At 39.0% G+C, this 14,610-nt stretch overlaps 1 protein-coding gene and 1 non-coding gene across 3 annotated transcripts in view; both read left to right on the top strand.

The window, feature by feature from the left end:
- Positions 1–5,328: 5,328 nt before the first annotated feature.
- Positions 5,329–14,610, top strand: part of hs1bp3 (HCLS1 binding protein 3) — a 69,202-nt gene continuing 59,920 nt past the window's right edge. The window contains exons 1-2 of one of the 2 annotated variants that reach the window (XM_052024311.1): positions 5,329–6,296; positions 8,191–8,356. In XM_052024311.1, the coding sequence (XP_051880271.1) occupies positions 6,271–6,296; positions 8,191–8,356 (192 nt within the window). In that variant the 5' untranslated portion in view covers positions 5,329–6,270. Of the gene's footprint in view, positions 6,297–7,190; positions 7,322–8,190; positions 8,357–14,610 lie in introns of those variants that run through there. The other variant, XM_052024312.1, reaches the window with a different exon arrangement.
- Positions 5,864–5,945, top strand: trnas-aga (transfer RNA serine (anticodon AGA)). Its single transcript has one exon. It is a non-coding gene; the product is annotated as a tRNA-Ser (tRNA).

Raw genomic sequence — 14,610 nt, 5'->3', positions numbered from 1 at the left:
GTTAACCAAAGGCATTAATGGATATGGGGCAAGGCCAAATATATGATGTCGGTTAGCAGATCAGCCATGATCTCAGTAAATGGCAAAATATCCCTGGGGGACCAAATGATCTATCCTGTCCCTATCTTCATATGTTTCTATGCCAAGGATTATTACTTGCATATTGGGACAAGGAGTATCCTTTTTTTAGCTTAATTAACTGATAACAGATAACAACTTGTGTTTGCTGATCATATCAAGTCATTAAACTTCTTGTCATACTTGGGAAAATGTCATTAGGGTTACTAACATTCTACACACATTAACTCCATAAGAGGGGAACAATCTCCTTCTCCCCTTCCATAAGAGCCATCCTGTTTCATTTGATAGTTTCAGCTCATCTATTCCAATATTCTTTCCCTTCTTTCTCTCAAAGTTTCTTCCCTTAAACACCACCAAGGACATTCCTAGGCTCCTGCTGGTGGAACTGCTGCCTATGTTATGGATGTCACCTGAGTATGAGTTTTCCAACAAGTCAACATCTTCAGATTTCAGCAAATATAAGATAAGATATCTTTATTAGTCACATGTATATCGAAACACACAGTGAAATGCATCTTTTGCATAGAGTTTTCTGCGGGCAGCCCACAAGTGTCGCCACACTTATGGTGCCAACATAGCACAACTCCTAACCTGTAGGTCTTCGGAATGTGGGACGAAACCAGAGCACCCAGAGGAAACCCACGCAGACACAGGGGGAACATACAAACTCCTTACAGACAGCAGCCAGAATTGAGCCTGGGTCACTAGCGCTGTAATAGCATTGTGCTAACCGGCACACTACCATGCCATGTCCTGCTCTGGCACAGTCATATTTCAGCTGGTCCTTGCAATTATCTTCAATGTATTTACCCAGATTTGCTATTTTGTACTTTTATCCAAACCTAGTCACAAAATTTGATTTCACCGTGGCACTATCAAATCCTTTTGATTTAGTAATTTTCCCTTTTAAAATTTGTGGGAACTTTTTGTACTGAACCACCATTAACTTCTCTGCAAATGCTTTCTTGTCCTTCTTCTCTGATATCAGATCTTTAACTGAACCTTTACATTTCACTGATCGAAAGCACTGGTAGACAAATCTAAAATTATTGAAATCTACTCATACATGTGATTTATAGGCACTACCATATGCACATGATTTTTGATTACTTATACAGACATGCATACACTATAGATGCAAATAGCAATTGACATTGATAGCAATTGAGAATAGGCAGCAATACCTTCAGCACGATTATTCTCAACACTGGTGCCCCACAACACCCCAGCCCTCTACTCTGCTCTAACTCCATCTACAAGTTTGCAGATGATACTACCGTAGTGGGCTGTATCTCAAATAACAATGAGTCGGAGTACAGGAAGGAGATAGAGGGCTTAGTGACATGGTGTCATGACAACAACCTTTCCCTCAATGTCAGCAGAACAAAAGAACTAGTCATTGACTTCAGGAAAGGGGACAGTGTACATGCACCTGTCTATATCAACAGTGCTGAGGTTGAGAGGGTTGAGAGCAAGTTCCTAGAAGTGAACATCACCAATAGCCTGTCCTGATCCAACTACGTAGACGCTACGGCCAAGAAAGCTCACCGGCGCCTCTAATTCCTCAGGAGGCTAAAGAAATTTGGCATGTCCCCTTTGACACTCACCAACTTTTATCGACGCACCATAGAAAGCATCTTATCTGGATGCATCTCAACTTGGTATGGCAACTGCTCTGCCCAGGACTGCAAGAAACTACAGAGAGTTGTGGACACAGCCCAGCGCATCATGGAAACCAGCCTCCCCTCCATGGACTCTGTCTATACCTCTCGCTGCCTTGGTGAAGCAACCAGCATAATCAAAGACCCCACTCACCCGAGTCATTCTCTCTTCTCTCCTCTCCCATCAGGCTGAAGATACAGGAGCCTGAAGGCACATACAATCAAGCTCAAGGACAGCTTCTATTCCCACTGTGATAAGACTATTGAACGGTTCCCTTATACGATGAGATGGACCCTTGGCCTCACAATCTACCTTGTTGTGACCTTGCACCTTATTGCCTACCTGCAATGCACTTCCCTGTAGCTGTGACACTTTACTCTGTATTCTGTTATTGTTTTTACCCTGTGCTACCTCAATGCACTCTGTACTAACTCAATGTATCTGCACTGTGTAATGAATTGATCTGTACGAACAATATGCAAGACAAGTTTTTCACTGTACCTTGGTACAAGTGACAATAATAAACCAATACCAATACCATACGTTCGGGTAATAGTTAATTATAAATTGACAGGTTTTTTTGTAAAGACAACATGATTGTCTGAAGACCATCAGTAAACCTATTTCCTAGACCTCTATGTAAAATCAATCTAAACTTTATGTCAGTTTTCCAGAGCTTACATCATTATTGTTACCATTTTTACTTCCATATTTTGTCATTTATTTCTCCTAAGCTGTTCAAACATTTCACTTTCTGATATCTCATGAGGATGATGTCACGCCAGTGACTCAGATCTCCACTTTGGATAAATTCTTATGCTACAATCATTTCTATTTCAGTATTTCCAAAATTGCTATAAGTTTTGCTATTTAAATAAAATTAATAATGTGAAATAAAATATTGCAAACAGGTAGAGTGAGAATGGTTTTAAAACTTTGAGTTTCATTTATTCTGGTGCATGTATTCTCTGCCTGCTATCCTCACTTCTTGAAACTGCGACCCTGACCATTCCCTTTTCTCTCTACGACCTTCTAGAAGATAGCGGAGCTTGAAAGCCCGAACGATCAGACTCAAGAACAGCTTCTTCCCCTCTGCTATCAGACTTCTGAACCAATCACCTCTTTCACATCCCCTTCCCAGCGGTGCTGCCACGTTCTCAAACCCTTAATTCTACCTTTTCCATTATTGTCACTTTAGCATTTCTTTTTGCACTACTATACTTTGCACAATTCCATTGTTTTGCAATTGTCGCTGTATTTATTGTTGTAGCTGTTATTAACATATATACTCTTTACTCTGTGAGCTTCATGCAAGCAAGGAACTTCATTGCACTCTGGCATATTTGACAATAAATTAATCTGAATCTGAACTATATTGGCTTTGATTTTGAGTGTATAATCATATGGGAGGAACAGTCAATATCTGTTGTCAGTTAACTGGCTGCTGTGAATTACTCTTAGTGTAGGTAATCAGCAAAAAAACAATCAAAGAGGAATAGCTGGGCATGTGAGAGAGAATATGTTGCAGGGCAACAGGGAAGTAAAGATCGGGGGAAGAGGGCTATTAAGCTGGTATGTACTGAGAGGTTCAATGGCCTCCTTCTGTGTCACATTTCATGAATATTAAAGTCAAAATGTTAAATTTAAGAATTACATTCAACATACAGCACAGAAGCATCCCACCTAACTAAGAATGTAAGAAGCAGGTACAGTAACAGGCAAGTGGCCTCTTGAACATGCTGCACCATTCAATGAGGTCATGGCTGATCTGATCTTGGCCTCAGCACTTTCCTGCCTGTTCCCTATAATCCTGGAGTCTCCTATTGACTAAATGATTTGTCTTCCTTGGTCTTGAATATATATTCAATGATTCAGCCTCCATACCACTCAAGGGTAGAGGATTCCAAAGATCCACAGCTAGTTTGTGCTGGTATTTATATTCCTCTGAAATTTCCTTCCAGTCCTTTTACCTCATCCCATTCTTTCAGGATACCCTTCTATTCTCTTTCCTCTCACGTACTTGCTTAGGTTCCCATTGAAAATTCCGAATTTGCCTGAACCATTCTCCTTGACTGAGTTTCAAATTCTGACCACACTTTTGAGTGAATTTTCTTCTTAATTCCCAATGGATTTATTTTGAATATATGGCCCACCATTTTGGATTTTCATCTGTATAGCAGTATTCTCTCTGCATCTATCCTTTTTAACCCATTCATCGATTTAAAGACCTCTGTCAGGCCATATATTCTAAATCATTCTCACTCAATGAAACCAATAATTTTAGTTCGGGCACAAACCTTGCAAATCTTTTTTGTTCTTCCTCCAGTGCTTCTATCTTGTTATTTTATGGAGAGCAGAATCTCTAATTGTTAATTAACTGGAGTCCTCTATATTTAACATAACTTCAGTACCTTTGAAATCTGTGCCTTTAGAAATAAAGCCCAGTGCTTCCCTAGTCATCACTATGAGGAGTGAGGATGGGGTGGGATAGGATAATGTAGAGATGCAGAACAAACCTTTCCCTTAAAACAGCTGAAATAAATTTTGACTGCAGGTTAAACCATGCCTTGGCTCAGCTGGTTGTGAAATCTATCAAAAACTATGAATGTTCATGAATGTCACTGACACTCAAATATATCCAAAAACTATTTATCAAACAATAAAATATTTCAAAGCTGATTGCATTTTTATAAAAAAAATCAAACAAATGTGAAGATAATTACTTTATTAAAAGAAAAGCAAAGATAAAATGCTTAAAATCACTTAAGAACAATTACTTCATACATTTTCATAATTAGTAAATGAATTCTCTGTTCAAATGAATGGAGATGTTCCTACTGCAAATTAACACTCTGCTACTGGAATTCAGTCAGAAAACTGTTGGAAAATACTAATAACTTCGGGACTTACACGATTCTGCACAGAGCTGCTGGTATTTCTCTATATAAATTGGAACATTGAATTCTAGCTCAGTTTTAAGGATTATTAATATCTCCATAAATAAAAGACCAACAACCATAATGATTATGGTTCTGTTCTGGATATAAACTGTTAATGCACAGTAGATAAATGTGAATGCACTAATGTGTCTAGTGTGTGTAACGAGAGTGTGATGTTTTTTCCACATGCAGAATAATGAAACTGCCTCTCTCCAATGTAGATACAAAGGTGTCCATTAATAGATGCCATCCTAGTTTATTAAATATTCAGCCATAAGTATCACCCAATTGTATTTGTTGATCTTCAACAGAAGATTCTGCATCATGTTAATACATATGAAACTTATTCCAAATTCTAAGGGTAACAATTTTCTAACATTGTGCATTCCAGTGTAAGTTTGGTCCATTGGGAGCAAATATTAGAAATATGAATCCTACAGTGCGTAAATGGATGGCAATTATGAGATACAAACGATCCTGAATTTTAAATGTATGCTCAGGCAAATTGCTGGAATTCCAAAGTTTGAGTTATCAAGCAACGTTAACTCTGTTTTACCTTTCCAATGATGCCGCCTGACCTGCTAAGTGTTTCCAGCATTTTCAGTTTTTGTTTGAGTTACCATATATTTGATTATTCATTACAAGGATAACTAAGCATGTGTAACACTTACAGGAAAATGACAGGATTAAAAGTTGATATTAAATCACATGTAACCTGATAAATGCATTTATTTTGCTTGTACATGCTTTATAAATTTGGGGTTTAATTAATATACTACTTAAATGCAATTTCTTCTTCCAAAAAACATATTTTGGGAAACGATAACAGTTTTATTCAATTGTAGGGATAATGTTATCTAAAATGATAAGAAATCACTGAAAACACATTTCATAATGTATTAGTACTGTATTGAGCAGGGGTTCTAAAACGTACTGAAATCTTGATAAGAGCGAACATTATAACAAGGGGGAAGTCTCAAAGTTAATCGAAAGAACAATTGAGATAAAATCGAGCAGAGTTGAAGTTATGATTAGGAGCAGTCCTTGCAGCGTCCTAATCCACAAACATGCTAAAGGAGCGGTGAGAAACAGATGCTATTATTTCTAAACACAAATGAAAAAAATGTTGTCCGGCACGCAGAACCAGCGGAAGAACTGTCAGTGGCAAGTATTTTCTTCAAGTAGTCGTGGCCGAGTGGTTAAGGCGATGGACTAGAAATCCATTGGGGTCTCCCCGCGCAGGTTCGAATCCTGCCGACTACGGTTACGTTTTGTTAATTACTGATATATCGCTGAGAATTGACTGCAAATGCATTCCATTAAATGCTGCGTCTTGCCTGTGCCGCGGCCATTAATTAGTGATGTATTTATTTTTGTAATGGATTTCGTGGTTTGCAGCGGCTGGCTGCGGGGTGTTCCGATTTTCCACCCTAGACTGGGTTGGGCTTCGCTGGCCGCTTCCCGTGTCCCGTGACTTGCACAGGCGGCGGAGCAACAGCGTAATTTGTTCCAGGGCCGTTCGGCACCGGCCGTGGGATTCCCCCTCCTCCCTCGGTCTCATCTCCTGTTACTGCAGTTCACGGACAACATGCCCGAGGGCTTGATCACATCCAGGTAGGGGTAATGAGAGGGAAGTGGGAGGCAGTGTTGGTGCAGACGCATCTCCCCCGCCTTCCGCTGGAGTCCGCCCTGCACCGCCGCTCCTCCAGGGGAGAAGCCTCCAGACCCTTCGTTCTCGCCACTTTTTGTAACTGAGCCAGATTGTTGAAGAGACAGACGGTCGATATTGTGAGGCTCTGCGGGATAAAGGATTATGTTTGCCATTTCTTCTTATACTTAACGAACATAAACATATTGTTTTGCTGCTGGACGGCTGCTCCACTGCACAACTCTTCAGCAATACTCTAGTCGTTGAGGCCACAGGATTAACTTGAAAATGTGTTAACGTGAAAATGCCACATTTCTACAGTAGGGGGTGATCTTCTGGGTTTTGTATTGAGACAGCTTTTCTCTCTGTGAGCCTTTACATTGTGAATTTCATGTTGGTGCATGAATAAACTCGAAATTTTAATTAAACTTCTGGGTTGACCCTGAAAAAAAAGGTGTAAGATTCCTTGTCAATCCTATTTTAATCTGACTTTAACATGACATTTAATAACGGTTGTATTGTTGTTCCAAGTCTGTACCTGTGAGAGAATGGGCCTTGACTAAACATCTAGAAGACATAGGCCCTCTATCAACCTGCTCCCACTGTGCAACGCTGCCCTGCAAACAATTAAGGATCACCATGAGGCTGTAGAAAATGGAGATCATTTTCCATATCTTTGGAGCCACCCATCAGTGAAGATAGATACAGACGACAGGATCCACCAGCACTTTCACTGCCAGCCTTGGGCTGACTGAGGAGAAGAATGTTTGGAGACCAAGATCTCAAACCAAGCGTGTAGTCTACCAAACGTCAGTAATCCCTGCCCTCTTAAGTGCATTAGAGATGTGGACAACTTGCAGTATGCACTTTGAAGAACTGGAGAAGTACCCCCTGTACTTTCCCTGCAAAATGCTCTCATTTCATTGGCAAGGTTGGCAAGCCAATGGCAGCATCCTTCCCATGGCAGCTTTACAAGCATCAACCATGTCAGGTGGGTGGACCACGTCATCCTTGTACCTGACATCAGACTCCTGAGATAGGCACTCTTGGACATTTGCAGGAGGTTTCCAGGAGTTAGAGAAAACGCTGTAAGAACATTCTGAAGGTCCCCTTGAAAAATTGCAATATCTTCTCAGACTCATCCGTTGCCTGTGGCTGCTCACAATGGAGCAGAAATATTCAGGAAGGAACTGTGCATGTGGAATATATGATGGAAGCACAGGGAGGCTGTGTGCAAGCAGTAGAAAGAATGCACACCATCTCAAAATGTCCTCCCAGTCACCTTGTCAAGCACCATTTGGCCCACCTATGCTTGAGCCTGTTGATTCTGCATAAGACAGTCCCCACAAAGCTGGAGTAGAAACAAATCATTCTTAACAACACAGCTATTGCCATCGAATAATAATAGAATAGTAGCATCCAGTATGAAACTACCTAAGTCAATGGACAGATTGCACTTTTTTTGAAAAAGGGACTATTAATCTTCAAAAAATAATGTTTTTTTAGTGAAACATTCCTGATGTTTGGGGTAATTTTTCAAAAGAAAGCTATCGGGTACATGACTGATTCTTCACTCACAGGTTATTGCAGTGAATTTGTATATTAAGATAAAACTGTATTTAATGCTACAGTGCCTTCGTCTTTTGGTGTTATATTGGAAGTGTGCTACTTTCAACAACTGCATTGAAGCATACTGTATGCCATTCTATGGTACTAAACAACAGCTCATCCTCCTCCTGAAACTGTCTTGAGCAGTGTCATAGGATAGCTGCACAGTATGATATCAGGAGGCTTTTTAAAGTGATATCCCTACTTGGTTTTGACTATGAATCCTTAAGTGTAACTTTATTTTCATTGTAGAACAATCCAGAATGTGACTACTGGAATAGACCTGTCAGTCCCGAAGTACCAGGAGATCCATGGGAAACTGATGTCTGGCCATGTGGAGTATCAGATTGTTGTCGTCACACATCTGGCCTCCTTCAAGAGCGCAAAGCACAAGGCTAAAGATGTTGTTCAGTTTGTGGTAAGTGAAGAAGAAAAATTCACGGCCCACCTGTTAAGATTTCTGATTTAATTGTGGAATGATCAGGTAGGAAATAAAGCTATTTACAATTCATTTAACGAGAATGAGTTTAAATGGCTCTTACGATACTCGCCCAGATCCTCATAAATGTCATATGAGTAGCCTGACTGTTGTGACACTAGATTGGATAGGTTCACTCAGCTTCCCCACAGCCACTGAATTTGACATTGACTTGTATTTAAGAGCTTAAGAGTTCCTTTGAAATAGTCACAAACTGGTTACTGCTGGATTATTCTTTATAGTGTAAGTGTTTGTACTATGGCAGAGGGAAGGGTAGTGGGAAACTGGCAGGAAAGTGATGCTGAGGCCAAGGTCAGATCAGCCTTATGAAACAACAGAACAGGTCACAATGACACTAGCATCCACCCTTGCTCCTATTTCCTGTGTTCTTAGAATTTGTCATGGAGTCATATAATCTTACAGAACAGAAATATGCCCTTTGGACCTCCATAGCCATGTTGATGATCTATACTAAATTTGGATCCCATAAAACTGAATGTGAGATAGATTTAGGATTGAATGATTGTGAGGGTGGCAAAAATTGTTGCCTTTGTTAATTAAAATAATAATTATTTCCCATTTAAAACATGGTAACTTCAACGTTTTTGCACTGCTCTGAAAGTCAAGGGGCAAGTAAAGGTTATCTCCTTTAGTATAGGAGAAATGGGTCACTGAGCTGTCCTGGAGTGCACCATTTCCTCATTTGTGCCACCTGGTGGATGTATCTGCTCTGTCAGCTGTTGTGTTTGCTTTACTTGCACGATCCCACAGGACAGAATGAGGTTATTGGACACATTCTGCAAGTATATCTTCTTTGAAAGACCAGTACAATTTTTCCCACCACTTCCCTGCTCTGCAGACTTTTCCTTTTTAAAAACAAATGATCTTTTTACAAGGTACTATTAAACCCCTCTCCACCACAACTTAAGTCAGTGCATTTGAAATTGGAACAAAATATTTCTCCCCTCTCCTGTGCAGTTCTTTTGCCTTTTACGGTACAGCAGTGTCCTCTGATTCTCCTGCCACAGGAACCAGTTTCTCTCCAGGCATTTTTTTTGTTGGATCCTTTCAAGATTCTGACCACTTCTACCAAATCTTTTTGTTCCCCTTACAGCAGGGAAAATAATCTCAGATTCAAGTTTGGTTGCATAACTGAAGCTGGTAACTCCCGGTTCCATTCTAGTAAATCACCTTTTCACCCTTTCCAAGTTCTTAAAAACTCATTGGAATGTAGGGTGCTGAAAATTGGTCATGATGTTCTGGATGAATTCATGCCAGTGCTTTTATAAAGGCTTAATTAACTTCCTCGCTTTTGTGAATGGATTTCACATAAGAGGCTTTATGTTGTAGTGTACCCGCTGCTGGAAGGCAGCTTTTGGATTACCTCTTGCTCCATTGTCTGATGGCTACTTTTACTATGCACAACTCATGTCTGCCTGCTACTGACTTGTGGGTGACTTTTATGTTGCTGGGTTGCACCTTGGGAAAACATTTTACATTTTATGCAAAATATTTTAATTCAGTGGGAAGGGAGCAAAGTTCGAGAGTTGTGTATTAGGGAGGTTCACCTTTGCTTCATATATGATGATGCATTAAAATTTTGATTATTTCTTTTTAAATGAGTTTCCAAGTACAATTTGTCCCTGGGTAACAAACACGTTCCATTTTTACAGACATCCATAAGTCATTTTTTTTTCCGTAAGCTGGAAAATACAGAAACATCCATTGATATGGTAATCATACTTCCACAGTATTATAATCAATGGCATCAAAAGCACATAAAACTGATATTAAAGAACTACTACAAAAAGTGGAGAGAGAGAGAGGAATGAACATATGTATGTTCGTTGGACTTTTGAACTTAATAATATTATGGGAGCTTGTTTGTATATATGGGTGTCCATAGGTTGGGCATTCGTAACCTGGAGATGGTCTGTATGAAAGTCGTACAGTAGATAATATTTGCTTCCACTTCCACAAAGTTTTTCTCAAGTACCAGAGGCTTCTCTACATGATCAAAGCCAATAATATTAGGGGAAGTGGAGTGAATGGTCTGAAAGGCTGTGAGCAGAAAATACTAACAGATGAATCTGGATCTGTTTGGAAACAGGATAGCAATCCTGTTCTATATGGTCCATTGTTTGGAACATTGCACTTTCCCATTTATGTCTGTGATTTAAATATGTGTTGAATGAATAATTTTGAAGAATTCAAATGATAAAAACATTGTTCAAGTGATGCTTGGCTTCAGGCATGTCTTAATTTGTTTGTGGTTTAGACTCATTGTTGGGAAATTAAGTTGGAAATTAAGTTGGAAGAGTGCTGTTATGTTTCTGGTCAGGACAAATATTGAACATGCATACAGTCTTCAAACAACAGTGTTAAAAGAATGAAAAGTGTTAAAAGTGGAGAAAGAAAGAGACCTCGGCATTTTGATGTCTCAGTCTTTTAAGGTTGATGAGAATATTGTGAAGGCTGAGATCAATAGATTGCTGGGTATTAGAGGAATCTGGGGTAAAGAAAATAGTGTTGAGGCAAAATATCTTGTTGGATGGTGAAGTAGGCTCAAGGGGCCAAATGGCTTGCTTGTGCTCTAAAGCTGTGCTGTAGATTTTCCCAGTAAATGCAGATAAGATTATTTCTCTATTTTAGAAATGACTAGCCACTTGGGATTTATAATACAGTATCTCCATGTGTCAGTTTTTTTTTTGAGCTGATGAAACACTGATAAAGGATGTTTGTGTTCTTGGGCAATGTCTGCAGTCCTGCTAGCATCTTGGAGCTAAAGCCTGGCTGTGGAGTGCGGAGTGTTGACTGAAGGGAAAAGGCTACCTGGAGAAAGAGCGAGCGCTTGATGAACATGCATTTTCAGATTCATGCAAGCATGGCGAGGGTTACAAAAATGGGGGTGGCTTAGACTATAAAAGGATTTAAACAGGAGGATGACCAAGTTTAAATTGAGACACTTGGTAGGACCGGAATCCAATGTTGGTCAGCAGTAGGTCATTGAGACTTGCTGAGGAAAAATAAAAAGCAAAGGTTCCGAAGATTATGAAGACTGGTCAGGTGATTATTAAAATAGTTGAATCTGCAGGTTACAAGGATATGAGTGTGGATCTTGGCAGCAGATGGGTGGGTGGATGGAAGGTGCCATGGAGGTGGAAGTATACCATCTTTTTGATGGAAAGACTAAGACCTGAAAACTGGTTGGGGTCGTATTGAACATTGGCCCTGCTGGCATTCTGGTTCAATCTGAAGCAGTTGGTTGGTATGCAAATAGAATCGATGGTTAGAATAGGTTTTGTGGTGGGGGCCTAAAACCATAGCTTCAGATTTTTGCAGTGTTCAGAAGAAATTGTGGTTTATCAGAAATAAATGTTTAATAAGCTGTCTGATGTGACAGAGAAAGTGGAAGGTACAGGAAAATGGTGGTGGAATAGAGCAAAATGTGGTCATTATACACGTGGAAGCTAACCCTCTGTGTGTGAATGATGCTGCCAGAGATCAGTCTGAAGTGAAAGGAGCAAAACATTTCACTGGGGCAAGGAGTCCAGATAATGAGGGGGCCATTTCCTTTCCTCATGCTGGACAAAGTACAAGGAGAATAACAACTACTTGTGATTGACGACAATGCTTGAGTAGGAAAAACAAATTGACAACTGACATGCTTGGCCTCTTTTATCATACAAGCCTTTGAATGTTTCAGAATAGAGGAACTTGCAGAACTAGTGGCATGTGCCTTTAATTATGCCACCTCATCTTCTATGATGTGTGTGCCATTGGGCTGTTACTCTTGCTGAAAGCAGTTAAGGACTCATCATTGCTGAATTCTCATTGAAATCAGCCGTCACTGCTATTTCTCTCTTTCTGCTCCTTCCACTTGGAATTAAATACAGTGGTGGGTGGTGGTGTGATCTGTTAGAACAAGATTGATGTGGAAAACCTAAATCAACTTGTATCCCATGATGTTATTTATCCTTTACTCAAAACTTTGCTATCATTTTGATAAAGTGCAAATCAGAAATGTCTCATCTGTCCCAATTCATCATTTTGTTCACGTAATTGTTTTAATGAGTCTGATAAACAATTACTTTGCTTGATCTTTATGCCATGATTCTGAGTACTTAGGGGAGCATCATTTTCACTAGATGCAGGCCTTGAAACTGAGAATTGTCATCAACACATTAACAGTACCGGAAAGGTGAATTGTAGTTGTGCTTAGTGCTCTTTTTGTGGATTTAAAAATTTTTTCAAGATATGTCCACCTTTCACAAGGCTTTTTTTAAAAACTGTGCAACCATGAAGAACAATTACAAAGGTCTGCAGCAGTATTACAATGGCTAATTTTTTAAAATAAAATGCTGTATATCCAAGCATTGGAAGCTTGAATTTCTAATGCTTTATTAAACATCTGTGTATTTGGATAATGTGTCGGGAGAATATAAAGTAAATGATGTTGCTGGTGTATACGTGTCAAAAAGAGATGACTGACTGGAAAAATCTAACCTAGAAGTGGATAAGAAAAGGATATTATCTTGCTTTAGACAGGTAGTTATCCAAAACAGTATATGTTGGTTCAAAATTACATCCCTGCAGCTTCAAGGCATTGTGCTCCATTAGTTTTCTCCTGAGTACTTGGCTTGAAAGGGAATCGAATGTAGGGTTTCTGATGGAGAAAATATAAATTTAATTGGCCATTATGAACTTTACTCCTCTTTTGATTACTAAGCTACTGGTAATAGATTTCTAATGAGCCATGAAGGCAAGGAACTGAGAATCGACTTGTATTACAGGCAAATTGAGCAGGAAGGCGTGTCAGTTCACTTACCAGTCTCAGCTCTTAATGGAGAGATAAGCAAGGTATTTATTTTGTTTATCTTTGAACAGAAGCTGTTTGAGTGTCATTACTTTTAAGGACTTTTTCATACTGTGAGCTTCATGCAAGCAAGGAATTTCATTGCACCATGGTGTATATGACAAACTAATCTAAATTTGAATGATTAACATGAACTGAAAATAGTTTGGTCTGGCCACTAGAGGGCATAAGCTTCTAACAATATATCCTACCCGCAATGCATTGGTGTGCCTTATTAAGTCTATTGGGTTCAGATGCTGATGTAATACTGTTACTCTGTTCCTGTCAAATTATTTTGTTTTGAACTCTTGAGTAATTTTATTAAACAAAGTAAAATGCCTAACTACCTGGCTAGATCATTACATTTTCTAAGCTGACATTCTTGCATCATCTTACTCATTTTAAATTAATTAAATTACAAGAAATTTTTTATTGATTTGCTAAGTCATTATCTGATCAATCCCTGTCCAGATTGTTGACCTGATGCCCAAACTCCATATTACAAAGGGACAAGCTTGATAAGTCAGCAATTTACTTTTGTTCATTCAAAGCCACAATTAAATTCTTTTTGAAGTGCTTCCTGCATTGTCTCAATTGTTTAATTCAAATTGCCAGGTACCTTCATTTTCTTTAACTTAAAAGGTAGAGAACTTAATTTCTAATAACTTTTGCGTGAATTGCAGCTGCCTTATTTTACTTTTAAGTAGCCTATTTTTAAAATTATGCTCCCTTGTTTAAGATTCAGCCATCAGAGTATAAAGTTTCCCTATCTACCCCTTCAGAGCCTTTTTTTTTGTAAATTAACAGATCAAATCATCTGCCCAACTTCTAAAACTCAGGAAATGCAAACCAAATGTATGCAGCTTTTCAAAATTCAACCCTTTAAATCTTGATTCACTCTCCTGCATTTTCCAGTGACTCAGTGTTTGATAGGCTTGACTAAGTTGCAACTGAAATATTTTTCATTGTAACTTCATTTGGGTGTACCCAACCATTCCATCAGTGCTCTTTGATTGCTTTCTGTACCAAAATTTTTGTGTTTTAGTCATAGAAATATCTGGTACAGAAACGGGCCCCTCAGTGCATCAACCATCAACCACCCATTTACACTAATCCTACCCTAAACCTATTATTTTGTTTTCCCTACATTCTTGTCAACTCCTCCCAGATTCCACCAGTCCTCTGCACACTAAGAGCAGAATCTGAATCAGGTTTATTATCACTGACTTGTATGTCATGAAATTTGTTGTTTTGTGGCAGCAGTACAGTGTAAGACACAAAATTGCTATAAATTACAAAATAAATAGTGCAAAAATAAAAGAATAACAAATAGTATTCA

This window comes from Pristis pectinata, chromosome 10 (assembly GCF_009764475.1).
Source record: "Pristis pectinata isolate sPriPec2 chromosome 10, sPriPec2.1.pri, whole genome shotgun sequence".
In the NCBI taxonomy this organism is placed as follows: Eukaryota; Metazoa; Chordata; class Chondrichthyes; order Rhinopristiformes; family Pristidae; genus Pristis; species Pristis pectinata.
This window is presented reverse-complemented; position numbering and strand designations above follow the sequence as displayed.